The sequence below is a fragment of the Epinephelus lanceolatus genome, chromosome 18 (genome assembly GCF_041903045.1).
Source record: "Epinephelus lanceolatus isolate andai-2023 chromosome 18, ASM4190304v1, whole genome shotgun sequence".
NCBI lineage: Eukaryota > Metazoa > Chordata > Actinopteri > Perciformes > Serranidae > Epinephelus > Epinephelus lanceolatus.
The window spans coordinates 16,218,205-16,243,670 of record NC_135751.1 but is presented as its reverse complement, the minus strand read 5'-3'; the positions used below and the strand labels follow the sequence as shown (position 1 = coordinate 16,243,670).

The 25,466-nt window shown below is 41.4% G+C and overlaps 1 protein-coding gene across 1 annotated transcript in view; it reads left to right on the top strand.

Moving 5' to 3' along the window:
* The window catches only part of mrc2 (mannose receptor, C-type 2), a 37,875-nt gene extending 14,546 nt beyond the window's left edge, over positions 1 to 23,329 (top strand). Inside the window, exons 5-29 of the mRNA XM_033645616.2 lie at positions 1,154 to 1,267; positions 1,547 to 1,690; positions 1,800 to 1,991; positions 3,882 to 4,036; positions 4,194 to 4,298; positions 9,249 to 9,364; positions 9,467 to 9,615; positions 12,456 to 12,673; positions 13,801 to 13,943; positions 14,036 to 14,132; positions 14,227 to 14,356; positions 14,619 to 14,651; positions 14,781 to 14,947; positions 15,216 to 15,384; positions 15,470 to 15,612; positions 16,546 to 16,654; positions 16,971 to 17,137; positions 17,223 to 17,331; positions 17,421 to 17,659; positions 17,772 to 17,934; positions 18,039 to 18,188; positions 19,091 to 19,204; positions 19,739 to 19,918; positions 20,231 to 20,254; positions 20,826 to 23,329. Of these exons, the coding sequence (XP_033501507.1) occupies positions 1,154 to 1,267; positions 1,547 to 1,690; positions 1,800 to 1,991; positions 3,882 to 4,036; positions 4,194 to 4,298; positions 9,249 to 9,364; positions 9,467 to 9,615; positions 12,456 to 12,673; positions 13,801 to 13,943; positions 14,036 to 14,132; positions 14,227 to 14,356; positions 14,619 to 14,651; positions 14,781 to 14,947; positions 15,216 to 15,384; positions 15,470 to 15,612; positions 16,546 to 16,654; positions 16,971 to 17,137; positions 17,223 to 17,331; positions 17,421 to 17,659; positions 17,772 to 17,934; positions 18,039 to 18,188; positions 19,091 to 19,204; positions 19,739 to 19,918; positions 20,231 to 20,254; positions 20,826 to 21,046 (3,551 nt within the window). The 3' untranslated portion in view covers positions 21,047 to 23,329. The remainder of the gene's footprint in view (positions 1 to 1,153; positions 1,268 to 1,546; positions 1,691 to 1,799; positions 1,992 to 3,881; positions 4,037 to 4,193; positions 4,299 to 9,248; positions 9,365 to 9,466; positions 9,616 to 12,455; positions 12,674 to 13,800; positions 13,944 to 14,035; positions 14,133 to 14,226; positions 14,357 to 14,618; positions 14,652 to 14,780; positions 14,948 to 15,215; positions 15,385 to 15,469; positions 15,613 to 16,545; positions 16,655 to 16,970; positions 17,138 to 17,222; positions 17,332 to 17,420; positions 17,660 to 17,771; positions 17,935 to 18,038; positions 18,189 to 19,090; positions 19,205 to 19,738; positions 19,919 to 20,230; positions 20,255 to 20,825) is intronic.
* Positions 23,330 to 25,466: the final 2,137 nt, after the last annotated feature.

Genomic DNA, 25,466 nt, shown 5'->3' with positions numbered 1-25,466 from the left:
TGATTTAGGCCATGTGCATCACTTTTTAGCGTCCCCTAGAAACATTTTTTATTGTTGTGTGTGCTACTTGCAGCACATTTCCGTATTTGGCTGTGTCTTCTCTGTTAACAGTGTTTTTATGCCTCCATGGAGGTGACAGGAGTGGTAGGAGGCATTGTGTTTGGGTGGTCCATCCCATTCTCTTAACCACGATATCTCAGGAACACCTGAAGGGAATTTCTTCAAATTTGGTACAAATGTCCACTTGGACTTAATGATGAAGTGAACAGATTTTGGTGGTTGAAAGTCAAAGGTCACTGTGACTTTACAAACATGTTTTTTGGCCAGAATTCAAGAATTCATATGCTAATTATGAAAATGAATGAAAATTAAAAATGAAAGTCTCAAACAAATGTTTGATAGGATAACATGATGAAGTGATGAAAATATATATTCCAAAACGTCAAAGGTCAACATTGTGAAATTATAATGTTATGCATGAGAAAGGGAGACATTTGGCCAGATATTGAATTGAAAACTTGAAACTGGGGTGATTGTTTAGATCTTCTGTGCTGCTGCGGGGAAGATGTGTGTGAAGCATCCATGTTTTCACAGACATGGATGTAAGCTATAAGAAAAACTCGACTGGTTCACGGAGGCATTCACCTGCGAGGTGGTCATTTTAGGTTTTTTTTTCAAATTGCTGCACATATGTTGTCGAATTGGTGAAAACATGTTTTTGATTTGCAGTGTGTTGACCGCTCAAAGGTGGCTTAGTGACAAACATAACAGAATGTCGAATATTAGTCGTCATTGGCCATTTAGGAAAAGTGGAATTTCCTGCACAGCTGCAGCATAGTTTTTACAAGTATTTGTTGTGCACATGCACTCTCCCGACAGAAATAATTGACTATAGGGATTTTGTAACACTGTTGTCAATATTAGGCCACACTTTGGCTGGTCTTATACAAGAATTATGTCATCTACCCAATACAGTGTTGATAGCTAAACTCATGGCTAACTGGGGAGAATGTTAGGCTTGAGTGGAAGTGTAGGGTTTCTATCAGAAGCACACTATTGAGTGTCTTATTTTACTGTATCTTGTAAAGGAGAAAACAGAGGGTTTTTGTCATATTTCATAACATTTGAGAAAGATGTTTTTCTGCTGTTTTAGGTTTACTGACAGGCTACAGTGCTGCTTTGTGGATCGGCCTCAATGACCTGGACATCAAGGGAGGCTGGCAATGGGCCGACTCCTCACCGCTAAAATATCTCAACTGGGAGCCAGGTTAGACTATAAAAACAACCCAACCTTCTCTTGTTTTTTTAAAGCTTGAAGTGTCTTTGGTCTTTTTTTAAACATCTATTTCCCACAGAAGGCTGAATGAGCTTGCTTACTCATTTTTAGCAACACACTGCTCTGAGTTCAAATACAAACTTGGTGGCCTTCCAGAAAATTCGCCATCTTTTGCTGCGGCGCGCTGGAGTATTCGGAGGTTAAGTGCCTTCAACAAGGACACCTTGGCATTAGTGATGTTTTGAAGAGTTTCTTTTCTTAACTCTCCAGACCAGCCAAACCATGCTGAGGAAGAGAACTGCGCTGTGATCAGAACTGAGTCATCCGGTCGTTGGCAAAACCGTGATTGCTCTGTTGCTCTGCCGTATGTCTGTAAGAAGAGACCAAATGCCACCCTGGACCCCTTCACTACCGGTCAGTGTGCAGACACTTGCATGAATCCACTAAAGTGAAATATAGTCGTTAGTTCTGCCACAGTGCCAAAGTCCAGATTTTGATGGGACTTATCTTTTTGCTCCCACAGACTCGTGGGCTGATGATGAGAAATATGAGTGTGATGTGGGCTGGCAGGCCTTTCAGGCTGGTTGCTACAAGCTGACTTCTGAGAAGATCGACTGGGATACAGCTCAGAAAACCTGTCAGAGGATGGAGGCCAACCTGGTCAGCATCCACACCTTACCTGAGCTAGAGTTCATCATACGCAACCTGAAGAAAGGTAATTTGTCCATTTCTTATTGTACTGTGTCTTTTCCTCTGAATGGCATTGCTATTAGGAGCCAGAAGTCGAATGAAATTCCCTCAAATCCGAGTTCAATCTCTGTACCACAGGGTACCCAGTAGTTATAGACTTCTGAGTGGATAATAAACATTTTGTAAAGATAAACTGTTCCAGGGGATGTGGGGGATTTTGATATTTTTCTGTATAAATATAGAAGAAAGAAATCCTCACACTCAACAGAGGAGGAAAGAAAGAACAGGAGTGTGTGTAACAAATGTTGAAGTCCAACGGGTTCGCATAGAGTTCACACACTCAAATCTATCACAACGCTCTTTAGATTCTATTCTTCAGTTTCTATTTTAAGCACGGGGAGCAGACTGCTCTGGTGGTTCAGCTCTGCTCAGCTCTCAAAAACTGTTTCTAATAGATTTGGATGTATTTCCTGTTAAAAAAAACAAAACAAAAGTAAACATTTCTGTTAAAGAAAGGCAAATATGAACATTAAGTGGTATTTTCCAGCAGTTTTCCTACATTTTATGCTCTCATCTCCAGGAGCTCAAATGTAGTGGAAACCAGGCAGTTCAGCCGTTCCTCTGAGCTGAAAAACAGCACATGAAAAGAGGAATCAAATTTTTAGGTCATGGAATTGCTCCAGTGTAGTTATTTAACCTCATGGAAAAGTTTGACAGTTTCGCATTATGATCATAGTTGAAACCCTGTTCCTCTTTTTAACCCTACTGCTGTTTTCCCAAATTGTGATATACTTTATGGTCTATATTATACCACTACTCCCCTACATTACAAAGAGAAATATTGTATTTTATACTTCACTACATTCATTTGACAGATCATTAATACCAAACATCAATCAACCTATTAATGATGACATATTATTATAGGTTAATCTACAGATAAGCAGCAGGATATTGGATTTTTTGCTGATATCCGATATGCCAATATGTAACAACCCCTCTGAGAGATAACCAATATTGATATATCCACTTTTTTCCCCACCTAATTTTAGTGATCATCAAGTCTCTTCTAATCATATTATGCATGCATACTCTAATTATGATGACCTACTGGCAGATAGATACATGAAATAGAGTGCTTTTCTGTGTATGTTATTCATTCATTGTGCAAAATAATGAAACGCGTGTTGGTTGATTCTAATAGTTCATTTTAAAGCCAATATTGGTTGATACCAATAACGTGCTGATATTATCGTGTATCCTTAATGTAAAGTAATTAACATTAGCTCCACTTTTACCAGCTGCAACATTAAAGTGAAACACATTATTTATAAATGATTACATAATATATGCAATTTTGAAATGGGCCATTCTGCATCATTTTTGTACCTACACTACCCCCCACTACTCTGTTTACGATCTCTCACTAAACCTATGCAGTACCTGAACCAAATTATATCAGTTGAATCAGATCAGGCTTCAATACAAAAGTGGTTAAAAAGAGGCACAAAAGTAGCGCCCAGTGTCCGACCTCGCCTTTTTCCAGGCAGTTAAAGATGCGGCATGTGTACGGCCCCTTATCCAGTCCTGCTACTTTACCACTGCCTCGATCAGTTAGTTTGTGTTATTGTATGAAATACAAGTTTTCTTCATTTTTGGATTCTTTGTTTACCATTGAGGCATGCGAGAAACAAAAAACATTCTTCACCAATTCAAAATAACACAGGCTGAGTAATTGATATATGGTAATATATGGTAATGGTAATTTGGGTGGTTAAGTATTCCTTTAAAAATATTTTTATCCTAATAATTTTGTAGTTTTACTTAAGTTACATTTTGAATGCAGAACTTTTTCTTGTAGTAGAGTGTTTGAACTTTGAAATTCTAATACCTCTTCCCCCACTGCCTTTGTCAGACATTGACCAGCTCTGGATAGGGCTCCATGACACTGATATGCAAATGGACTTCCAATGGACTGACCACACGCCCGTCATCTTCACCTACTGGCACCCTTTTGAACCCAACAACTTCCGCAACACCCTAGAAGACTGCGTCTCCCTGTGGGGAGCTGTGAGTGACCCCTCCTTCACCCTCACACTGACCCCCAGAGTCCGGGGCCTTAATCACCTCAAAATAATGGACTCTCACTGTCAGCGAGTTGCCTCCGTCTGTATATATCTAACAGCTGTGCTCTCTCTTTCTGTTTGTGTCTTGCTTACGTGTGCAGGAGGGCCGCTGGGATGACAGCCCTTGTAATCTGACTCTGGCCTCCATCTGCAAGAAACCAGGAACAAAGAGTGATGGGAAGCCACAGCACCAAGACTGCAAACAAGTACTACTCTTTTTCTTTCTTTGCATTTACTGCTACTACTTCATTTTCTCCTCGATGTGTACTGCTTATGCTCAAGATTACTGATTTTTTTTAATCTCGACTAGATACGTTTTTCTGTGTTTTGTCTTGTCTAAATCTCAGTTTTACTCCACAAAGACTCTATTTAGAGTCCTGCAGCATTTCTGTGCTCTTATTCCAGCTGCTGACAGTCAGCAGTGTTGCTGAGGGCATAATTATTATCATAAGTATTTCAGCCGTTCTTTCACCTTTAACCCCTTCTCCCAGCACTCCCCTTCATCTCTCACCCTTCCACTGGTCCACTAGTCCGCCCCCAGTCTGTAACTGTAATATAAATCACTCCATTATAAGGCTGGAACAGGCACTCCAGATAAAATGAACTCTGGACATACACTCTTCCCTAGGCTGAACACAAATTGTACTTTCCCATGGCCCAAAAAACAAAACACACAATAGGTAATAGATTTTAAAGCATACAAATTGAGACATGTTGTTTGTGTCTTCATTCAACAAGTGTGTTCAGTGCATACAACAAAAAAGACGCCCACTACTTGTACCCACATGCTGAATTAAATCCCATCTGGAGGATCTATCTTCATCTGTCTCTGATTTCCCAGACCATAATTCTCTCCATATGAGACGTTAAGCCTCTCATACCTGACTCGTTCCTACCTGACCAATGCTGCTGAGTGGACAGTATAGGGTTTCATGTGTGACATGTTGAGTAATCATAGCGTGTGTTTGTGTATATCTTTGCTAAGCGTTGATTTACGGTGTAAACGATCTGACGTTTTGAGTCATGCTGTTTCTCAGCTGTTACGTTCAACAAAGATCTTTGTATGGACTGTTTGGTGTAATGAATGTCTACCCCTCTTCTTGGGGAGCGAGGCATCATGGGTGGTAACGTGACGGGGGTCATTTGGCATGGCACATGCTGCAGGGTCCTGCGGCGGTGCAGTTTGTCTCAAGCGGATGAGCTCACTTCACGCAACATGTGAAACAACAATGACAGAAAGCCCGCTGACCGCTTCAGCAACATTACACCACATGAACCCTGAGCCGTATACCCCATCCAGCGCTGTGCTCATTATTCAAAAAATGTAACAGAGTGCTCATCACTGTAGTGCTGTCATTTTACTTACTCACTGGGTCAGTCACTCGTTACAGTAGTGTTGCATTTGTCTGCCTCATACTTCCAGATTCAGTGATTTTATTATCAGGATGGCTCAGTTGCTTCATGTGTGAATAAACAGAGCGATGAGACAACACTGATGTCTAATGTCAGCGGCGGCCTGGGGTGTAAGCAGCTGCTTAGGGCCCCTCACTCATCAGGGGGCCCCCACAATGACTGACAATGTGAGGGCTCTCTCTTATTTAACTGCTTGAAGACACAGCCTCTGATTTGAGTCCAATAGCGCCCCTCCTAGCTAGAAATTTTAAGTTCTAAAAACATTCTAAACAAACAATGCAATGTCCTGGTGATGTGTTCAGGGGGAAGTTTGCTCTTATTTTCCAGAATGCTCTTCTTAAAGGCAGGGCAACGTTGTCTAGAAATATCCTAAAAATATGTTTTCAGTGGCAAGGTTTCTTTAATGCTCCAAGAATGTAGTTATTTTAAAGTAGGCGAATGTGCAGTAGAAACAATCACATATTTTGTGACACTATTCTTAAAATGTTCTTTGTAACACCGCTTTAAAAACATTATACCAATGTTAACATTTTATTCAAATAGATTAGCATTCCTAAAACATATACCACCTCCCTTTCTTTCATCCTCTACTGAAGGTGTTTACATATTCAATGCAAAATAAGTGACAAGTGTGAGAGATACATAATCTCTAGTTAACATAGCACAGGGGTGTCCAAAGTTTTTTAAATGGGAGCCAGATTAGACAGTGTGAAAATAACTGTGGGCCAGCTGCTTCCTGATCATATAGGTTGTTAAAAAACATAAAGATCACATACAAATGAGCTAACTGCAGCAGCTGCAACTTTCCACCACTCCTGAAGGCAGCGGCCCTGTCGACTTTAAGCTTCTGTGCTGTGGCCATGTCTGCTACCTAGAACAGATGTAATAATACATATATTCAATGAACAACGATCCAATAGTCTGTCATCGATGCAAAGTGAAAACATCAAGAAATATCTCCATCTGTAAGATAAGCCTTTATTGTAAGATTCCCATGGCTGTGTTACCACTGAAATACCATTTCCGTACAAGTACACCTCCTTCCTAAACATTCAAACAGTTTACTTTACAACATTGTGTCATATCAAACAAAGGCCTCTGAATTAAATTGAATCAAAATCGCATCGTGCCAGACTTGTCCAAAGAATCAATACGATACTGTGTCGTGGAAAAGTTGTGATTTACACATCTAGCAGGAAATGTCTACTGCTAGGTAACCATTTGTTTGCTTGTGTACCATCTGTTTATGAGAACACATTAGTTCCACCTGTATAGTTCCTACTTGGTGCATCTCTACAAACTGTGTAATAGACTCGCCATTGTGAGGTGAAAATAAAAATTAAGTGAACTTGCTTCATTAACCAATATTCTGCAGTGGGCCACATATAGTATATTTTGAATAATTAGCTGCAGGCCTTTTAAAATTAGGCCAGACTTTGGATATGCCCAACATAGCATCTGTGTCCTTTAAATTAGTCAAGAATGAAAAATGAGGAATATTATCTCGTTGTTTTGCCAGCATATAAATATATTTACTTGCGCACAAACTACTTGTTATAACTTACACATTAAATAGAATATCCTATTTACTGCACTTTCCTAAAACCTGACATTGCAGCAGAGTTTTAGTGTTGCCTTACAAATTTATGGACAACACATTTTGCTGTAAAAGTATATGAAAAACACTTAGCTTCGACTTGTTAGACATATGATATCCTCAACAGACCGACAGTCAAAGTACAGTATTTCTCAAAAATGAAATTAACGTCAATAAAGATAATAACAGAACTAGAATTAACAAAATAATAACAAAGTATTATTAAACAATGTGAAAACAATGTGACAGTATGAAAGGGGTTGCGTGTAGGCGAACCTACAAAGAATTATCACTGAAATCTGCAGCTTCCCTCGGCTTTACGACACTTTAAAGTGAGTTTCAGCTCATTGTTTAGCTGTCAGGCTGCAACTTGTTTTGGTTCACTCTCACCGGTCTCATAGTGCAGCTTTTGGCCGCAGCTGTTTTCAACATAAAAGCTCTAAAAACCCCACTGTACATGACCTGCTCAGCACCAAACAGCAGACAGACACAGTTAGTGACTAGCTGGTGAACACAGTGGAGCATTTAGCAGCTACAGAGCCAGACATTCCCCTCAGGAGTTGGTGGAGACCAAAAACAGGGCTGAGTGATAATGTTGCTAGGTAACTGCTAAATGTAAATCTGCAACTGTTTTATGATAAGTTCCTCATTAAAGGTAATGATGTGTCAATGTTGCATTTACAGCTTGGTATCACTGCCCCAAGTGGAAGGAAAAAAATTCATAGCACCTTTTATTCAATATGTTGTTTTCAAATGATTGAGGACATGAATACTAGTTGATTCGAGTTGAAATATGTTTCAAAACACGCTACTGGGAACATGCAATAAGTCAAAACTGATGTAAGACAGGCAAAGGAGGGATGGGAAAGTGTGTTGAGGAGATGTGAGCTTCAACAGATCAAACCTCTCCAGCAGCTGTAATCTTTGAGGTTTTTGTCTGGATGCCAAACTGTGGTTGTGCAAAAAGCCCGAGGTTGGGCTTATTCACACAAAGCTGTATACGAACTGTCTCTCACGATCGTTCTTCTGCAAAACCTCACCCCTGTTGACCTTCTGCGTGTTGGCTCGCTCTGCATCTGTACACGTCTGCAACTACAGTGGGCCTACACGGGCTGTCAGGAGGGACCGAGGCCAGAGAAAAGTTATTTCTGCATGCTTAGACGTGTTCTTTTTATTCTGCGTTTGGGATACAGTTGACTGCTCTAAGTGGATTCACTTCTGTTTTGACTGTTAAGATGGCATCAAATTACCCTCTGAGATACACAGTTTATGGGTTTTTTTTTACCACTGCAAAGGAGGACATGTTTTAGGTCTTGCTTGTTTGTCTGTCTGAGAGGCTTTTTTTTCTCAATTTTTTGGTCAAACACATTTTTTTCACATATCCAGAATGCCCTCGCCAAAATAGTTCTCAGTTATTTGATTTTCCATTTTCCTTCAGTTGTTCCAATTTGTTTTTGGCCTGTAAATTGCCTCAGCTCCTAAACTTTGCCTAGGTGGGTGGTGCTATTGAAACATGACCGATTTAAATGCCTGACTCACTTGAAATTTTGCACTTTCCTTCCATTTACAGAGCACCAATATAACTGAGATTTAGACAGTACCCAGAAATCTGCATGATTGTCTGGCTTTGAGTGTCTTTTGATGCACAGCCAGATCCAGGTTTTAAATGACTGAATTAGTGAATTCAAAGTGTAGCAAGGCCTTCATAGACATTTGTGCTATTCATTTATTTGTATGCCTGCGACAGCCGTGGCGAGAGGCACTATGTTTTTAGTTTGTCCCTACATCCTATTCTTGTGAAAGTATGTCAGGAACTCCTTAAAGGAATTTCTCAAATGTGGCACAAACGTCCACTTAGACTCAAGGATGAACTAGAATTTGGAGGGTAAAGGTACCACTTTTCTAGCCATTATGTTGTAACTCAGGAACAGAAGGGGAGACATTTGGTCAGATACTGAATCGGTGTCCATCTTGAAACTGTGCTGATTGTATATATCTTCTGTGCTGCCGGGTTGAAGATGTGTGTGAAGCATCCACATTTTAGAATTTGTGGCTTCTTTACAGCAACACCCACATGGCATATAACAATGCCATGCCATTATTCTTTTAATTTTCCTTTCCATATCCAACTCTCGTCTCCTCTCAGGGCTGGAAGTGGCGCAGCCCAGCTTGTTACTGGGTGGGAGAAGATCTGTTTACCTTTGATGAAGCCAGGAAGTCCTGTGAGGACCAGGGAGCCGCCCTTGTTACCATTACTAATCGGTGTGTGTACAGCAATGCACACTTACCCTGACCGACACACACAGACATCACAGTGAGTTTTGTCAGCGCTGCCTTTCTTAAAGTCCCTTTAAATCTTTACAGGTTCGAGCAGGCATTTGTCAACAGCCTGGTGTTCGGTCGCTCTGGTGATTCCTTCTGGATCGGCCTCAATGACCAGGGCAGCCCCGGCTCTTTCCACTGGCTCAGCAAGGATGAAGTGTCCTACACCAACTGGAATCGCGACCAGCCAGGTGCAGGTCACAAATGTCATGTTTGAATGGGCTTAATCACAAATTGAATTGCAAATATTATCTGATAATTCATTACAGAATGACCAGATTGGGGTCATTATACTGCCTATTCCTTTCATTTCTGTTGCGGTGTGGGTTCACTTCTATAGCTGGAAATTTCCAACATGAGGTCCATTCTGAACTAGAGCCATTTCTGGATTTAATCTACAAAGAAGAAATCAGACCCAGGTGTTTTTTGCTTTGGCCAAAATACAGACTCACAACTCCTGATATCCTGATTTGGCCCTAAAGTAGCTTTGATTAGCTGACAATCTGCAAAAATTATCAGCAGCAGTCAACCAGCCAGTGGGGGTACATTCTGATTTAAATGTAATATATCAAAATTGGAGCAGTTTGTTGAGGACACTGTAAGTTTGAGTTTTCACTTCAAACGAATAGTCATTGCTGCACCACAGGAATGAGGCAGCAAACAGAATTTAGGCTATCATGGATTTTGGATTCTCCATAATTTCTAAACCAGACCTGGAGGCGCACAAAACAGTTGTGGGCGAGTCCTCTGGCTTTACAGTTACCGATAGATCCAAAGATATGAACTGCCTGACCTCTGCACAGATTATAGCTGAGGTTTGTTGCGCTTGTTGACTTGTCTGTTTGAAGGACCTTTCTGAAAATGTTTAACTTACAGTAATCTGTGGGTTTTTGTTGGATGACAATATTCATAGTATGAACCCTTATTATATTCTCATGATATTCATGAATTCAACACCCAAGATTGCACCTGAGGCACAGTTGTAGCAGAGATTACAGTTCAAATCCAACATCTCTATTTGCTCTCTTTAATGCTCTTAAGCCTGTGATTGTATCATGATGTGATAAGAGAAAAGCCCTAGTATTTCTATGTGATAAAAGAGCATTACACTTACAGAATGATGTCTTTATATTGAAATAAAACAATATCGTCATGGAGAACTCCACTTCTGGTGCACCACTTTTTTAAAATATGATTCATAAAGAGGATCCATAAGGGGAAATAGAGAAATAGAGCCCAGACTGGGTTTACAGGAAATGCTGAAGTAGGAGAATGCACACATATCCAAACAAAAGAGAGCAGGTGCTGTTTGAAAAGTGAGCAGATCACGAAATATGAAACAGCTCGCACACTGCAAGTCTCCATTGCCCACTTATTTATTACACCTAGGTGACGTTTTGAGCACAACTACTAAAGTTGACAGTGCACGGTGCCAACTTAGATATACATACACTATAGTCACATGATGCAGTCATACAACCCCAGTGACTGTTGTGACATAGAAAATGCATATATTACATCAACAAACACATCCATGTAAACATACACACACACACACACACACACACACGCATAAAGTGAAAAAACTCAATACATATCGTCATCTTTAAGAGACCTCTATTTTGAAGTTCCCATGGCACAACTGTGTCACTATTTCCGTCCAAGCAGCCAAGACAGTGACAATGAGGATATTTACTGATATCGCCTCATATTGATCACAGGCTCCTGAATTGAGTAGAATCAAAATTGAATCATAGCAGACTAATATATAGCGCACATAGCTTTGCATTCAGTATTGTAAGATAACACTCAATAAACATCCCCAGCCACCAGCCAAAACATTAAAACCACTGGTGGGTGAAGGGGTTAACACTGATCATCTTTTTACAATGCAATGTTCTGCTGGGAAACCTTTGGTCCTGGCATTCATGTGGATGCCACTTTACATGCTCCACCCACCTGAACACCATTACAGACCAAGTAAACCAAGTAAAAGATCTTGTGAGTCCTGAATGATGTGAGGTGGGGTACAAGCACGTCCCAAAGATGTTTGATCAGATTGGGATTTGGGGAACTGGGAGGCCAAGTCAACACCTTGAACTCTTTGTCACCTTCCTATTCTGCACTGGTGTTCAGGTGGGTGGAGCATGTCAGGTGGCAACCACATGAATGTCAGAACCCGAGGTTTCCCAACAGAACATTGCATTGACTGATCGGTGTATATGTACAAAAAAATATATATATATACATTAAGAGTAAGATACTCTTTAGGGTGTCCTTAACCACCATCAAGCTAATAGGCCATCATCAAGTAAGGGAAACTACTTAAGAGGTGCCTCTACCTTTCCTAGCCTATATAAGGTACAATACTTACAGCCAGAGACCATCAGTAGAGAGACCAAATGACAAGTAATACACAAAGGATCTAACTGACAAGTAGTGGGTGTAGGGAGTCACCAAACAAGTGAATGTTTCATTTCCTCAGTGAGATCCTTAGGTGACACAGTGTTCAGAGTTTAGTTTCAGACTAGTTCTTGTTTCAAGAGAAGGATTTGATGTTTGCACCCTGGTTGCTGGTAACTGGACATGTTTCCTGTTTTCTTCCAATATAACTGAAAGAGGCAACAGTGTGGTTCATTACACTGAAGTGGGTCATCACATCACACCACAGGGCTCTTTTGGTCTAGTTTCTGATGGTACATCTGTCTTCTGAGACTGTTTTTGAGGAGTCTGGAAGTTTTGCCTGTGTATCAAGTCCACAGGATAATATAACATCAGGTATATCACATTGTTGGTTTCATATGTGTTAATATCTTTAATAGCGAACACTTTCCCAGTGTGTGGGTTCTGTTGCCCTTGTTTTAGCAGCATCCGACACTCATAATTGTCTAATAAGAAATGTGTAATCACATTTTCCACCCCACCCCCACCCCCCCTTCATCTTTCCTCTATTTTCACACATTTCATCAGTGCAGCGTCTTCCTCTCTCTCTCTCTCCACTCACCTACATTTCACCCTGTATCTATTTCAGTTAAAGTCCGCGGCGGCTGCGTTTCCATGGCGACGGGCTTCGCAACAGGTCTGTGGGAGGTGAGGGAGTGTGCGTCATCGAAGGCGAAATTCATCTGCCGTCAGAACCAGGACACGTCTCTGAGCCCCGAGCCCCCCGCCCCTCAGCCCACCCCGAGCCTCAGCGGCGCCTGTCCCAGCGGCTGGAAGAGCAACAGCAACCTGCGCTACTGTTACAAGGTTCACCCCAGCGATGTTTCACAGTCTCACACCATCACCACTCTGCCAGAAGTGTCTTTTAATTTCAGTCACACTTTGGCTTTCATTAAATCATTAATTCAGTCCTGTATACTAAAATGGCCTTGGCTAATATTTGAGTAGTTAATTACCCTTTTCTCATTTTAGAATGTGCGGAATGTAGATATGATTTTTACAAAGTGGAATAACTAATGCTTTCAAGCTGATTTGGAAACATAAATTTCAGCTTCCTCAGAGTGAAAAATAATCTAGCCTCATGCTTTTCAAGTGTCTTATTCAGTCTGTTAATAATATTACAGCTACATGTAGAGGATGGACTTTCATAAAGTTTCATCAGATAGACTCTAGGGTTTATCCTGTGTTCTCATTTTTTATTGCTCCTGTGTTGGTTTAATTACATTTCTATTATTAACAGATAGGCTTTGTTCATGTAATTCTGAAGTAATTTATTATGAAACGCTGAAACAAATATTGCATGTAATGTAATGTAAATTGATCCAGAGAAAATTGGATATTTGTAACATTTGGCATATCTAAAAATGTATTTTCAAAAGCTTATATAGTGTATAGCATTCAACTGTTATTCAACTGTGAGAAAGGCATATCTTTATAGGGTACAATACAATCTTGTCTGATGACGATAAAGCCACTGATGGCAATGGGCAATATTTCATGGGTTCTGGTCGTGAACAGATATCCCAGCCAAGACTTCCTCTTCATTGCGCTGGTTATTGTTCACAGCTTGGTCCAGACAATGTCCTGGCTAATCTTTATAATCTGATATCAGCATATGAATACAGATAAATTAGAAAAATAGCTCAGATGCTAGCTGATTGGTTTCAGAGATTGTATTCAGCCAGTATGTTGTGCATCTTTTGCTCTCCACACAGACACAGTTTACCTGCAGGCAACAAAAACCCGCTCAAACATGATTGGTCAATACTCAACAACTACTACAAAGGAACACTAGAGTGCTTCTGATACCACAAACTTGTCCCGCTGCCTGCAGATTCTGCATACATATGTGGATATCTGTTTATAGAAATTACTGTTAATACTACTTGTATATTTAATCAGACTGTTATTACACCTTTGTCACTTGTGTGCAGGTGTTTCACTCCTCCCAGCTGGAGCAGAAGCTGAGCTGGCTGCAGGCTCACCTGTCCTGCCGAAGACACGGAGCCAACCTGCTGAGTATCACCAGCCCTGATGAGGAGCAGTTCATTCTGCAGGTCCTCCACGAGGCCTTTGGGTGGGTGTGAACCTCTGACCAGGTGACATGAGACGTAATATGATGATAACGATGATAGATGATGACGATGATGATGATGTTGCCCCCTACAGGGAGTCAGAGGAGCATGAGCAGCACTGGTTTTGGATCGGGCTGAACCGCAGAAACCCAATGGACAATGGCAGCTGGAAGTGGAGTGATGGACTGGCTGTGAGTGAAGACACTATGCGGCCTAACGATGTACAGATGCTGTGTAAAAAAAATGCTTGAAGCACAATCTGTTTGCTCTTTGCTTTTGTCTTAGTTCACATACCAGAACTTTGGCCGCTACTACTACAACATCCGGCAATGTGCTGCAGCAGACTTGGGCACTATGACCTGGCTGGCCATGCACTGTGACTCTGAGTTAGACTGGATCTGCAAGATCCCCAGAGGTACAACAATGCTGGGCATTTTCTCTAGAGCTATGTAGAAATCCCAGTACTGTGTTGGTACATTTGCACATCTTTAAATCATACTTTGGAATTATTGCTTTCTGTATTCTTTTTCATGTTGCACATCTTCTGTTCCTCTTTAGAAACACCCGTTTCCACCTACAGCATCATCTCTCTTTAAGTCTCTCAAGCTTACATCCCTTTTTTTATTCATTGTGCTTTGGATGTCTTAAATACACTTTTATCTTGTGTGTGTCTTTAGGTACTGTTGAGAAGGAACCAGACGTCTCTGAAGGTCAGTCCTGTTTTCTTAGCTTTGAACTTCTCTCCGCATACTGAGCTGATCTCCTAAGGGCTTATATCAAAACCTTGCGATTATGTCTCCTGACTTTCTTTCCTTCTCCTCTCATCCCTCATCTGTCAGGCGCCACTTCACCAGAGTGGATTGGCTTCCAGGAGGCTGAGTATAAATTTTTTGACCACCGCACCACTTGGGACCAGGCCCAGAGAATTTGCTCCTGGTTTGATTCTTCGCTGGCGTCTGTCCACTCAGCAGCGGAAGAAGCTTTCCTGGCCAACACTTTACGCGAGGTACTGCACACTTCATCAATAAGTCCATCATCGCTCGTAGGAGTTAATTTAATCTGAAAATGCAGTTAATTACTCATGATTTAGCAGACAATCCAGCTTTATGAGAGCAAAACTCTCGGAAATACCTAACAAGCACCAACCTGTGTGTGATCTGTGTAATTATTGTGTCTATACTCAGCTTGGCAGCATTTTCAACAGGCAAGCCCTGCCTTCCAGAACGTCTGTGTGGCCTCAACATGCCCCATCACAGTCTCTCTCTCATTTTCAGATGGTGAAAGTGGAGGGTGATAATTGGTGGCTGGGGCTTCACACCTATGAAAATGATGGCCGCTTCCGCTGGTCTGACCACTCTGTGCTCAATTATGTGTCCTGGGCTCTCGGGAGGCCGCACCCACTCAGCCGTGATCGCAAATGTGTCCGCCTGGCCGCCAGCAAAGGTAAAAGCAGCCAAAGTAAGAGACCTCATGAGACTTAATCAAATGCAGTACACAAAATGAGCTTGTATTTTCCGCTCCCAAACAGCGGATTGGGCTGACCAGAAGTGCCACTCTGACCTGCCCTACATCTGCAAGAGAGTGAATGTCACAGGCACCATTCCTCCAACTCCATCATCCCCACACCCACCTGCAGGCTGTCCTGACGGATGGTCCTCCTATCAGCATAAGGTAGAGCTACAGCACACCAGGGTCTAGATGTATAAAACTGTGTATAGATTCACGACTAAAACAGTGTGTACGCACAAAGGCAGAAATATGCACATGCATTCTTTAGGTCAGGTTTATGAAGCCGTGTGTAGGTCTGATTTGGTTTTATAAATTTCAATCATAGTGGTGCTGGGCACATGTGCACGAGCCTCATTTCCACTCCCATAGTTTGCCATAAATAGATGTAGAAATACCCTTAAAGATCTATTTGCCGATACTTGTGCCCGCTCCACCCCTCATTAGACCTGTCACTGAGAAATACAGTAAAGAAAGTACAGTCTCACTGGCTGTGTCGCATCGGCAAGGTTCTCCAACGATGCCAGAGCAACTGTCATTATGCACAGCTGTGGATATTTTTAGCGTTTGTACCATGAATTCATCATGTTTCTGCAGAAAATCTCAATCATCATCACAAACAGGGAACTCAAAGTAAATAAGATTAATGATGAAATCCATCACTCATAAATCATTTAAGATGAACTTTCTAAATGTGCCTTTGACAGTTAACAGACCGTCATGTAGCCTGCAAAAATGATAACACAAACTGTGATACTGTCAAAACTACTTTAAGAAAATGTTACCTGTCTCTCAAGTCATATTTATTCTCCTTTTCATCATGTTACCCTGAATCATACCTGGTCTGAAATCTGTGTGAGGTGAGCACATTACCAGTTTAGGTGAGAGAAAAGGCGTACTCATGGCTTTGTGCGTACACATTGTTTATGCATCTGGCCCCAAGAATCAAGCACAATGCAACTATATTGTGTTGAATTGTTTAAATTATGCAGGATGTCTAGAATGCATCAAATAAGTATAGCATACAGGCAGTGAAGCATCCTAACCTGAACAGTCTTGTTTTGTTGATATTTGCTTTGACATCTGGTGTGTCTGCAGTGTTTCAGAGTATTTGATCAGCCAGACCGAGTCACATGGTCTGCAGCCAAGTTGAAATGTGAAATTCAAGGAGGTGTACTGGCAGTGGTGTCCAATCATTTGGAGCAAGGTAATTACAGCAGAATACTGCAGGCACAGCTAACAGCAGGGAAGCAGTGCCGGACCCAACTAAAGTTAATGAGCTTACCTCTCTGCTCGAATGTAGATGACTTAGTTTTTAGTTATAATTATTTTACATGGTAAAAAATGTGTAGGATTTATAATTGTGAGTCGCAGTATGATATCATGAGTCACTTTATTATAATAGGAGTCAGTTGCCTGATACTTAGATATTCATGTTTGTGTTTACCTATTCCCATATTTATCACTGTTTATAAGTGTCTCACCACACGCATGCACACTGATGCAATCAATTCTCCTCACAGCCTTTGTCACCACCCTGCTTCGCAATGCCAGTGTTGACCTTTGGGTGGGTCTGACCTCAGATTCTAAAGGTCATTTCCAGTGGGCCAAGGCCAGCCTGCTCAGCTACACCAACTGGGCTCCCGGAGAGCCACTCGACAACAGCGGACCACACCACAACAGGACCCCGGTACCCACAGCACTCACCTATCAGCTCATGTGTCATGCTTTTGCCCTCGATGTGTTCCTGTTCTCATTTCACTGTCACCTCTCAGGGAAACTGTGTGGCGATGATTCATGGGAACCCACAGAAGAACACGGGCATGTGGGCCTCGCGAGCCTGTGAGATGGAAAGTAATGGCTTCCTCTGTCAGAGGCAACAAGGTGTGATATTGAGTAATAACCGCAACGATGTCTGCTTTAAAAGTGAAGAATATTTGCACCACAAACAAACGACTTTGTGGTTTCTTCAGACTCAGGTATCCCTCCGGCCCCGGCTCTTATCCCCACCTCCCTGTCAAAGCCTGTGGAACTGGGTGGAGTGACTTACCGGGTTGTGGAGAAGCGTCTGGACTGGACCGGGGCTCTGCACCTTTGTGAGTCTTTGAATGGGACCCTGGCCATGGTGAGGGATCCCTACCAGCAGGCTTACCTTACACTGCTGATCAACAGCCTGCGCCGGCCTGCCTGGATCGGTATCTACAATTATGGAGTAAGCCTATTAATTTACAGTATATCTCATATTAACAGAGGTCAACAAGTGCGATTTTGTTTTCCAGGCTGAGGGAAACTGCAGTTAACAGCAGCTTTTTTTATGTTTCCAGGGACGGAGCTTCACCTGGCTGGGTGAAGAAGAACTGTCGTATACAAACTGGAAAGATGGGGAGCCCCATCAGACGGCTGGATGTGGTCACATGACCACTACTGGCCAGTGGACTATGACTTCCTGTGAGGCTAAACTGGAGGCTGCTATCTGTCAGATTGGTGGTATGTGTGTGTGATGTAACAGCAATACCTGCTAATTAACTTGTTGCACAAATGCAAATAACAAATCACTGAAAACATCTTTTCTGCTATTTTTACTTTGCCAGAGGAGCCTGTGCTTCACGAGTGGATCTACCCCGGCCAGTGCCCTCACTCTCTGGGAGAGTGGGCGTGGGTGCCTTTTAGAAACCACTGTTACGCCTTCAACCTGCAAACTCTTAGACTGCAGCAGGATGCTCGCACATCCTGTAAAAAAGGTAGAGTTTCAGAAACCCCTTCACACCTCTGCTGTTTTCCTGCTGTGCTGCCCATTAGGGCTGGTTAATTGGTCAAATTTTATTTTCAATCATGATTTTGGCTTCCAACGATTATTATAACAAGATAATTGAGGTTCAATTTTTGTGCCACTTTCTGTTTCACACGGATGCTTTCATTTTGTCTTGTGTCAAAAATCCAGTGCCTTTGCAGCCAACTTGTAAACTTTATTGCTAGATTGAGCAACTTTTCAGACCCTCTTAGTGACTTAATTTCTAAAAAGCGACTAAAAACAAATCTGGCAACTTATTCAGACCATCAGGGAAAAAGTCTGGAATATATTCAATCATATTATATTGTAATTCATGACCATGCATGCTGCTTGGAGTGATCACAGACCAGAGCTCATCTGCCAGCAGCGCAGGGTCTCTCCCTTTCCTCTTGGCTGTATTTACATTTATATATGATATATTATTTATTTATTTTATTTATTTATTTGATTTTTGTACATTTACTTTTTTATTTGATTTTCAGTTGAATTATGTTTAAAGTTAAGGAAAATACACAGTTAAAAAGAAGTTTTAAGCTCAATAAATGCATGATGTTTTCAAAGTTGTTGAGTAGTCATGATCTTAATATTAACCAAAATAATCATGATTATTACTTTTGTCGTAATTGAGCAGCCCTACTGCTCGTACAGTTCATGATACTGATTTGAAAGCCAATGAAGTGCAATACTTCTGACCATCTCTGCTGCAAACATAATTGATAAAATGCATCAATATATCTAAACTTAGAGGTGTTATTCACTGTCTGCACTATTGTTAAATCTTCCAACATGATCAATTCTCATTTCTCTTTTTGTCCCATCTCTTGTGTATTTCTTTATTTTTCTCTCTTCCAGCGGGAGCTGAACTTCTCTCCATCTTAGATGAGACGGAGAACGGATTTGTATGGGAACACATCCAGAGCTATGCAGAGCAGGCACATGGAGCTTGGCTGGGCATCAGCGTGAAAGGTCCAGCAACATTGCATCAGACAGTCCGTTCCATCTCTCTCTACAGCAGCAAACTTAAAACCCTCAGATTTTCATTAAGAAAAAAAAAAAAAATCCATGTTGAGGCTGCTTGTAGTGAAATTATCTTCCTCTGTTTGCAGATAATTCTATTAATTTAATGAGTTTTACCAGATTGATTTCTTATATATATTAATTATAAAACAATTAATTAAGTAGAGGAAACCTAATTAAGACTGTTTTTCTCGTGTCAAAAAAATGTGATAAAGCAAGGTACATTATCTCAGGAAAGTTAATTCATTAAGCTGCATTATTATCTGCCAGTGCAATTAGATAATTTGGCTGAATTGCCCTGAAATATACCCAGTAAGCTAATGGGAAGAACTGAATCTATATTGGAAACCTCTATGACTAAACAGATGTCAGGCAGAACACGATATGACAAATTAGCTCTCCTAAAGATACAACTAAGGAAACAGTTTTGCTTAAGTGTGCTTGAAGCTCCTCTGAGTGTGTGTGCATGTGCTCCTGCTGCAGGTAGAGGTCTAGTGTGGAGCGAGGACATGGAGATGTCGTACACCAACTGGGAGACGCATGATGTGGCCCTCTCTGTTTTGTCTCCAAACTCCTGCTTCTGGATCCAGAGCAACAGCGGCCTGTGGAAGCCAGGCTCCTGCAGAAATCGCACGCACGGAGTCATCTGCAAACTGCCTCGCAGTAAGCACACACAGAACCACTTTAGTCATGAGACAGTCACTCTCAGAATCAGATCAAGTTGAGTTGTTGAGTTTGAGATCTAGTCAAAGAGATCAGAGCAAATTAAGTAATTTCTTATCAAACCAATCAATGAATCAAATATGGCCTATCAACTCAAAGAGATTTACAAACTATACATACGTATAAACCCTTAAATAGATTGTAGCATTGAGAGAAAATCACCCAGAGGAGGATGAGATCAAGTGCTATTAAAATGACTGCCAAATACTTAAAGTGATCAGTTTTACTAACCGTTCCTTCCTTCATTTGCAGGTATTGAAACCGCAGCTGTAACATGTAAGTATGATTACCTGCTGCCATGTTGTTCTGTTCACTTTAAAACTTAAACAGGACAGTTCACCCCCCAAATCAAAAATGCAAATTACCTGTAGTGCTGTTTATCAGTTTAGATAACGCTGAATTTTGAGGAGAATTTACAAGTAGATGCACGCTTCCTTTTGCGCAGTGATGTCGTTGGTGTGTGTAGTTCACAAGAAAGAAAATAGTTCCTTCATGAAACTGCTCACAACGAGGTCTGTGGATTATCTTTAGTAACTGGGTCATGATTTATGGGAAGAGACATTGCTGTTGAGTTTTACAAAGGTATTTTTTTGGCGCTTTGAGCACCACAAGCTGAGTGCCATCTAGTTCCATTGTATTGGAGAGAAGGCAGACATCTTTACGGCTGGTATCTCCAACACTCAGCAACTCACACCAAAACAATGTAGACTGATAAATAGCACTACAGGTAAGTGTAAAAATATGATTCTTTTATTTTGAGGTGAACTGTGCCTTTAATATACATGTCTGTGTTTGACTAGTGAATAAATTATACTAATCCTGGCATCCTTTTTCTACCTCTCCTTAGCGCAAAGCGACCACCTGCCCACTGTGATCGTTGTCTTGGTGACGGCTCTGGTGCTGGTGGCGCTAATCGTCGGCGTGATCTACTTGTACCGTCGGCGAACTGTTGGGTCACGGGGCTCCTATGAAGGGGCCCGGTACAGCCGCACCAACTCCAGCCTCACAGAGCAGATTGAGAAGAACATCCTGGTGTCAGACATGGAGCTGAACGAGCAGGCGGAGTAGCAGAGCCGCCTCGCAGCGACCCAACCCAGGACTGGACCTGAACTGAAACAGGAGAGGCTGATTTTAACGCGCTGACTCAGATACACATTGTGGCATTTATGTTTTTGTTGACTCTTTTGAAACCAAAAAACGAAAAAAAAAAGATTTTTAAAGTGCTGAAGGGCTGTGTAGAGCGCAGCAGATGTTTAATTTTAAATTGAATCCCCGCCTTCTCAATCCTCTTTTGCCAAGACTTAACAGCTCTACCAATGTCTCTCCAGACAAATCAGATCCTTCCATATGTACAGCTTTGCCCCAAAAACATCCATGAAGGCCATAAATGGATCCACTGGGAAGTCAGTTTTATCGCAGCTGGAAAAGTTCAACATAAATCGGTTTTATGAAATGACTCCTTGCTGTCTTCCCTGGTGCCAATGTAAAGTTTTACTCGGTGTATATTTGCTTTCTCGTTCCCACTTTGATTGAAAGACTAACAAAGCAAAAAATGTACCATCACAGCCGCAGATCGACTCCTAACTAAAACCATTTGTCTCTTAAATGCACAGCCACAGTCTTCTTCAGGACCAAAGTCACTTTTTGAATTTTTTTTTTCTGTATTGCCATGACAGTATTTACCTGAACTTGAGGTGTGTTTTTGTTGTTTTGTCGCATTCATGTCCTTCCCATTGATTTGTCATGATCTGTGCAGCTGTAGAGAACTGATACTGATGATGCATGTGCGGTTTTTGTGAGTCTGCCTCTCTCCTCCTCTCTGATCTGACACGTCAGCACCAGCTGTCGAACGAGCAGAGGAGGAAGAAGTCCAAATGTGAATGTGTGGAGGGTGACAGGGACCATTATTAGTGGTGACCGTCTGAGGGCAGTACACTAGAATTGTGCACATTAAACTAAGTTGCTGTACTTAGTATTGAAAGGTGGTCTTTAAGGAGACTACATTGTTTTATTTTTTTGGTACTGCAGGACTGGAGGTTGGCTGACTCTCAACTTCCAGGGCTCCGTGTACATTTTGGCACTTTCTACCATTATCTTGAGCGTATTCAATCTTAATCATCCGCTTGCCTTTAGTCATTCCTTTAAGGCACGTTTTTGTTTGTTTTGGCTCTTCGTGTCACCATCTGGTGCTGATTCAGCAATTTTTAAGGGCAGTTATTCTCTTTGTATGCACCGTGTAAAGGGGTTTGTCTGATTCATCTTTTTATGGAGCTCACTTCTCTGTATGTTTTATCTCCTGGATATTTTTCTCTCTTTGTCTTTTTAATGATGCAGGTTTTATGATGTGTTTTGACTTAAATACGAGTGGTGAAGACATTTGGAAACGTTCCTACTTTTATGGGATAATTGCCAACACTTGAACCTCTCATTGCCCCACTAAAGAAAACATCCCTGGAGTGAATGACACTGTTGTATATATATGAGAGCCAAAGAATGTTTTAAAAGTGAATTCACTATTTCCTTCAAGAAAACCTCCTTCCATTCTTTTTCTACGTCATTTTAAGATTTCATTCACATTTGCGTGGCGTAATGACCGCATTTTTCAGAGTTCATTTGCCTCCTCAAACTTTTCTTTTTTCCTTTTCCCCCTCAGCTCTTGCCTCTGAGTGCATTTCTGTCTCTCCGCTTGCAGGAATGCTTTGGAGCCGTTTCAGTCTGAGGCTTTTGGTGTCTCACAGAGCTGCTGTGAAAAAAAAACCCAGCTTTTTTTGCTCCGTGAGTTGGACTAAGATAGAGGGGGAAGGGAGGAGGAGAGGGACTACGAAGAAGTGTGAGTGTGTGTGAGTGCGTGTGTGTGCGTGCGTGTGTCAGTGTGTGCAGTCTCCAGCTGTGGAATGTTGAGTCGGCAAGAAGAGCTCAGTGGCACGTCTGGAACCAATCAGAGAAGGAGGACTCAGGGACAAGAAGGGTCAAAAAGAAGAAGGGTGAAAAAAGGAAAACCTAGACTTAGGAAAAAAGGGGGAAAAAGGAGGAGTGCAAGGAGGAGTTAGGGATGTAGGAAGAGAGGAAGGAGGAGTGTAAAGGGTGCAGCGGTGTGTCCCAGGCTTAACCCGGCCTCTGCTGGTGGTTTCACTGTACAGGTTTGTCTTTGTATGCAGTGGATGTGAGCTGATTGAGGTGATGGTGTGAAAGTGGTACGACCCTCTGTGTGTTCCCCAGGGAGATCATGTCTGTGAGGCAGGCCAGCTCTTGTCCCTGTGAAGATTAGCTGAAGCACCTGTTCAACTTTTTTTTTTTTGGAAGTTTTTGTGTCATTTTTATATGAAATAAATAAAGTCTATGTTCTCAGAGCTTCTGCTTTCACAGTTATTTATGGCTTTTCAGAGGTTGGAACAAAGTAAATGCTTTGCAAGTCACAAGTCCCGAGGCAAGTCCCAGATCCCTAGCTTCATATTTCAAGTCCTAAACAAGTCATAGCGCACTTTTTGCCAAATTCAATGCCGTTTCACAACAGATTAATGATATATTCAATTTACAAAAATCACAAGTGCAAGATTTTTAAAACAAGTGCACTGAACTTAAAGGAATAGTCCTTAAAGGAATAGTATGCATTTTGAATTTCTCCTAGCTATTTGGGATCAGTAGGACCTAATAAGTATAAAAATCTAAACACTGTCAACGATAATGAAGTCCCAATATCTTCAAAGTAGACTTTCTAATTAACGTCTTAGCTTGTTATTGTTGCTAAAATTGGTAAAGTTTGTACAGCACATCAAACTACAGCTGTTTTTAATCATAAATAAACAAGTATCAGCCATTACATTTAAGCATGTTTTGGACCTTGTACACTTTTGTGCCAGGGTTGGCTGCAGACTGACTTGGCAGAGAGATGGCTGCCATCTTGTTTTTACATGGATTAGTGTATTGTGGTTATGCTACCACTAGATGGCACAAAAAAGTGTCCACGAATGAGGACAACAGGTCTAAAGTAAGCATAATGAAGTATAAGGTCCACTAAACCCAAAATGTGATGTCTTCAAGTGAGGATATACAGGGTCTTAGGAGGGTAAGATGGCGTCTGTGTGCTCCCTGTTTGCAGAAACAGACACCCCAGAAGCTCAGCTATTGCTGTGGATTAGAGTTGACAGCAAAAGTATTTTAGACACTTAAAAAAAGGCCTACCTATAAAACAAATTAACATCAGTCCAAGTGGATGCTTTATTTACAATATTTTAACCACTTTACCTTGCTGTCAGACAGCACTTTCCTTTTGGAGCTACATTTTCTTAATTAAAAGAAAAATGATGCTGACACACTTTCACAGCATAAAATAACTGTTAACCAGTACCACACTAGAATGAATATTGTATATTTCAGTTTTGTCTTGTGTATAACTTTCTCTTCCCTGGCTTGGTTGAAGGTATCACATGGTTTCAAATCAAAAGGCTCAAGTCCAGGTGAAGTCATTGGTGTTTAGGTGTCAGTCAAGTTGCAAGTCTTTTTAAATTTTGTTAAGATAAGTCTAAAATCATCAAATCTGTGACTCGATTCTGACTTGAGTCCAAGTCAGGTTGCTCAAGTCCGTACCTTTTTGACTTATATTTAATTGTGGAGTCAGTTCTCATGTGAAATTGTTGCCTGTTTACTGTCTCAGAGAAAAACAGTTCACTATCTGTTTGCTTGTGACTTTGGGGTAAGTTTTCCCTGCTGTGAGTTTTGTAAGTCAGTGAGCTGGGAAATTGATGTGTAAAATGTGGACTGCAATGTTGATGCTGTTCCACAAGAGGGCACACCTTGCCTGCTGTATGGGAAACATGCTGCTCATGGTGTCATTTCATTTGACCGTTTGTCTCTCACAGCCCAGGTCACTGTGACTTTTCAGTAAATCGCTACAGAGGTATTCATCTAACCTACACCTGCCAGTTTTACATTGCAACCAACGGCAGAATTTGCATTTCGTTGTGTTCGCAGTCATGTCTACAGTTGAAAGGTTTTATGCAAATAATGTGATAAGATGCTGCTAGAGTAAAGCAGCTACACACCACAATCCACCCCCTCTTTTTCCAGCTGGACTAAGTTCAAACAGGCACACCAACATGGAGACAAGTACATGTTTTAAACTCAACACCTGGTGTAATGGGAGCTTGTGGTCTCTTCTTGCCAGAGACCTGCACCTCTGCAGCATCACATCCCGGCCAGTAAATTGCTTGTTATTCAAATCAAACTGGCTCTCTGTAATCCATCTCACTTAGGATGGATGTCACAACTCATCCAACTACATGCCGCAGGCACTCAGTTTAAAGCATCCAGGGGTTATGTGCTCCAGCCGTTGTTTATAAGTTTCACAGCCCCGCCGCCTGTCATTGTTAATGTGCCTCTGGTGTGTGGAAACTATCCTCTAGGAACTTTAACTTACTCTTTAAACAGCCCATTTTTCAGTCTGTTGAATTTCAGACTCGGCTCTAGCTGTATTAAACATCCCCACTAT